This window comes from Olea europaea, unplaced genomic scaffold (genome assembly GCF_002742605.1).
Source record: "Olea europaea var. sylvestris unplaced genomic scaffold, O_europaea_v1 scaffold1995, whole genome shotgun sequence".
NCBI classification, from domain to species: Eukaryota; Viridiplantae; Streptophyta; class Magnoliopsida; order Lamiales; family Oleaceae; genus Olea; species Olea europaea.
The window spans coordinates 209,411-213,401 of NW_019237821.1; the positions used below are offsets into that span (position 1 = coordinate 209,411).

Below are 3,991 nucleotides of genomic sequence, written 5' to 3' on the forward strand. Positions count from 1 at the left end.
TCCCTAAGTACTCTCTTGGCATAAGCATAGATAGTTAACAATTAGTGGGAATGGACACTCCACAAGCACGAGCAACCTTCTTGGCGTTGGGAGATTTAACATACCCTCCTAAGCTTGGGTCTTTGAGGTACTGGCAAAAGCAAGGCTGCTGTTGCTTTAAATTAGTGCAGCACTCTACAGAAGGTGGAGTACCGGACACGATGGCAGATGCGCAAGGTTGCAGTTCACTAATAACACATCCTTCTGCTGCGAAAAAAAGTGGCTCGGCTACAGCTAGTACGAGAACAACGTACAGTGCGATACCTGATGTCTTCATCTTTAAAAGGAAGAGATTGTCGGAGATGCTTGATGCATTGCTGGGGCTTGGTCTCAATTTATAGAGGAGAAAAAGCCTAAACATTTAAATTAGAATGTTAATAAGCCAAAGTTTGGCTGCCAACCCTCCCACTCCCTAAACCCTAAACTAGACTGTTTAAAGACTTCTAGAATGCTAATGCTTTCGTTTAAAACGTCTCTAAAATTGAAAGGAAACATTTTGGAAACTCAAAAAAATGTTTTTTTAATTAGATTTTTAATAAAATTAAGCAACTTTGAAAAAAACTCTCTGGAATACCTTTCAAAAAGTCCACCATAATATTTTAAAAAATTATGATTAAGAATTACACTGTGGGTTTTCAATTAAAAATTAACAGAATTATATTTTTCTAAGTAAAAGTTAACTTAATTTCAGGAATAACTTTAATAATACTTATTAACTGGCAATTTGAGATTAAATTATGTTAATATAATTTTTCAAAATTTTTCTATTGATCCAACTGTTTGCCTAAGTTTTAATTATCTTTAATTCATATCCATTAGAAAAATTAATTGTATTATTTACACGTTATTTTTGTTAATAACTTTGAAACTGTGAAAAATGATATTCACTCATATGAAATTGAAAATAAAAATAAATGTTTAATAGATTATTCAACTAAATAGCAATTGTAACTTCTTGAATATCATTGCTAAGGAACCTCGGTTTAATGCAAGGCCAAAATGCGAGTTATTTTTTATTTTTATTATATTAGTTAGACTAATGTACTATTCTTTTCCTAGAAAGATGCCAACTAAATATCGATTCCAAGGAACCTTGACACTACTTTGTTAAAACAATTTTTTATTTGGTTAAACATCCTTTTATACTAGTGATCTTAAATAAATATTTATTTGTCAGGAGAATTTAATTTAATTTTTCTGTTTTTTTTTTCCTGTTTTCGTTCTCCTTTCTTTTATTGTTTGTCATCATCATCTTCGTCGTCTCCTCCTCCTCCTCCAAAGAAATAGAGGTGATGAACTAAAATTCCTTTAAATGTATATTTCAAACGATAGGTAACATATTTTTAACAGTTTCATCGAAACTCACCCCTCCCCCAAATAAACCAAAATTTTAGGATTTAAAAATTATGAAAATTCGGATGTGAAGGGGTTATAGTTTGGGAACCCAGGCGAAAATTTTCTTGAGCTTAACAATAAATGTAAAGTAACTCATATTTAGCATATCTTTATCTTATACTTGTCTAGAGTTGGTTAAATCGGATTTGTTTAATCCTCACTCCGTAAAAGATCATTTCCAAATTACCCATGAAGTTTAAGACCGATGTTCAATTACCTTGCTTGTGATTTTTAGGTCGGCCTCTTTGTTAAAAATTTACCAATTGCACTTGTATCTAACTGTTGTAGTTTGATCCAAATCTAGTGATTATTGTGCTTTTTTGTTAAAGTGGTCTTAAAGAACTCAAAATTATGAATTGGAAAGAAAAATCGCCGCATTTTTGCTACGAACATTAGGAGCAGAGACTTGTTGTCTGCCTGTCACCGACCTCCCACTCATGTTAAAGGACAATCGCTCGCTTGGCACTAGATGTCGCTCAAGCGACAACACCGTCAAGGATTTTCTCTTTATGTCAGTTTCACGCGTATTTTGATCCAGTTTCCATTTTTTGGTTACTTCTGGTGATTTGACAGATTACTTCTAGGGATTTGACATGTCCTCTATAAAAAATAGACTCTTCATTTACTTTAAGAATTGTTGAGATTACTGTAACAATATTATTTTCTCCATTGATTGTCATATAAAATACTTCGTACCTCTGCCAATCTATATCTTACTCCGTTTCATAACAAGTGGTATCAGAGCTATTCTGGTAACTTGTTTATTTCTAACAATTGTATCAGAGCAAAGTTGTTATTTTGTTTGAGATTTCCTGTTATCGATGACAGCCCTGAAATATAAAATTTCGCTTTTGGATTGTAATACTAGATTTTCGTTGTGGCAAGTGAAGGTGCTAATTGTATTGGTACAGAAGGATTTGGATGATGCATTGTTTGGATTTGACAGGATGCCCACAATTTAGACAACAGAGGAGGATTGATGGAACGATTGGAATGCACTTTCACAGATTTATCTTCATCTCTCTAACAATATTCTTAAGGATGTTTTAAAAGAGAAGACAAAAGCTTTGTTGTGGTTGAAGCTGGTGCAATTATGCATGACTAAAAGTCCGACGAGTAAATTGCATCTGAAGCAAAGGTTGTATTCTCATCGCATGGTATAAGGGTGGATCTTTGGAATTATCTGGCTGTGTTACAACAATTATTGAATCTGTCATATGTTTTTCCCCATTCTTAAATATTTTAAATTCAACATAATTGTTAGGAAAATGTGTAATTGGCAATCTGTGACCAAAGGACCTATTTGTCAAAATTGTAAAGTCAAGGACTAAATTGTACAGGTCAAATAGTTCAGGGACTAAAGTTGCAATTTTGTAAAGGTCATAGTATAGGTCTAGGGTAAAGTGGGATGCTTTGAAGATGCAAACGGCGCGTTGATGTCGCTGGAGTTTCGCCCTGACCTCGCTAGAGCCAAAATTGCAGAACTGACCTCGCTGGAGTTTCGCTGGTCTATCGCCTGAGCGAAGGTACGTCGCTCGAGTTTCGCCAGGACCTCGCTCGAGCGATTGTGTTATCTGGCCTTTGGTAATTTTAATGCCTCGCGAATTTTTAACGCTCTATATTACCAAATTCGACCTACTATATAAACAAAACGACTGATTTTCATTAAAAACCTTTGGCAAACATCAAAACAACAATTCCTCTCAACTTCCAAAGGATCAAGAGCCAAAATAAATTCATGCTTTTCATCTTTGATTTTCATGGTTCTTTGAATAAAAAGATCAACCTTCACAAAACCAAAACACCCTTTCATATCTCCATATAAACTTCTAGAAGATCATCTGTTTGAAGATCCGGGAAGGAAATTGCTTGAAGAGCTGGAGTGTTTGGTGATTCACAGGAGGTAGAAGATATTCAAAGTTGGGATTTTGGCGCAGATCTGCAAAATCCAGGATAGCTGTGGTCGATACAGTAAGGAGGTCAGAATATTGTTAGAATCAATAATGTCTGACGTACTGTAAGTCAATATCTTCTATAGTGGATCTCTACTGGCTTGTGCCCGGAGGTTTTACACAGTTGGGGTTTCTCCGTCAATATTTTGTTGTGTTTTTACTGCTTTCTGTTATTTATTTTTCAACCGATAATTCAACTTAGGTAGATAAAGTATGTGAATGAATCTAGGCAATGCATAATTGATGTGACTTGTTGCATCAGTTAATTAATTGTTTTAATTCCGCATAAACACCTATTCACCCCCCTCTAGGTGTTGGTTGGGTCGAACTATTACTTTTTCAAGTGGTATCAGAGCTAAATCTCGAGTCCTGACCCATAGTTGTCTAGATGAGTCAATCACTTTCTGTACCTCCGTATTTTGACGGAAGTAATTATGCCTATTGGAAGGTTAGAATGCGTGCGTTTCTTAAGTCTTTGGATGAGCATGTTTGGGTAAGTGTGCAAAATGGTTGGAAACCTCCCTCTACTGTCGTATCAGGAACTGTTAACCTTACCGACATATCATTATGGACTAAGGATGAAATAGCTGAGTGTAATTGAAATA

The 3,991-nt window shown here is 35.0% G+C and overlaps 1 protein-coding gene across 1 annotated transcript; it reads right to left on the minus strand.

Moving 5' to 3' along the window:
- Positions 1-6: 6 nt before the first annotated feature.
- On the minus strand, positions 7-361 carry LOC111379490 (non-specific lipid-transfer protein 2P-like). Its single transcript, XM_023002869.1, has one exon. It carries the CDS (start codon positions 314-316, stop codon positions 35-37), a length of 282 nt encoding a protein of 93 aa, XP_022858637.1. The 5' UTR covers positions 317-361; the 3' UTR covers positions 7-34.
- Positions 362-3,991: the final 3,630 nt, after the last annotated feature.

Bases quoted from the DNA above. Each gene is read 5' to 3' on its own strand.
- LOC111379490 (XM_023002869.1), bottom strand. From the start codon at position 316: ATGAAGACATCAGGTATCGCACTGTACGTTGTTCTCGTACTAGCTGTA.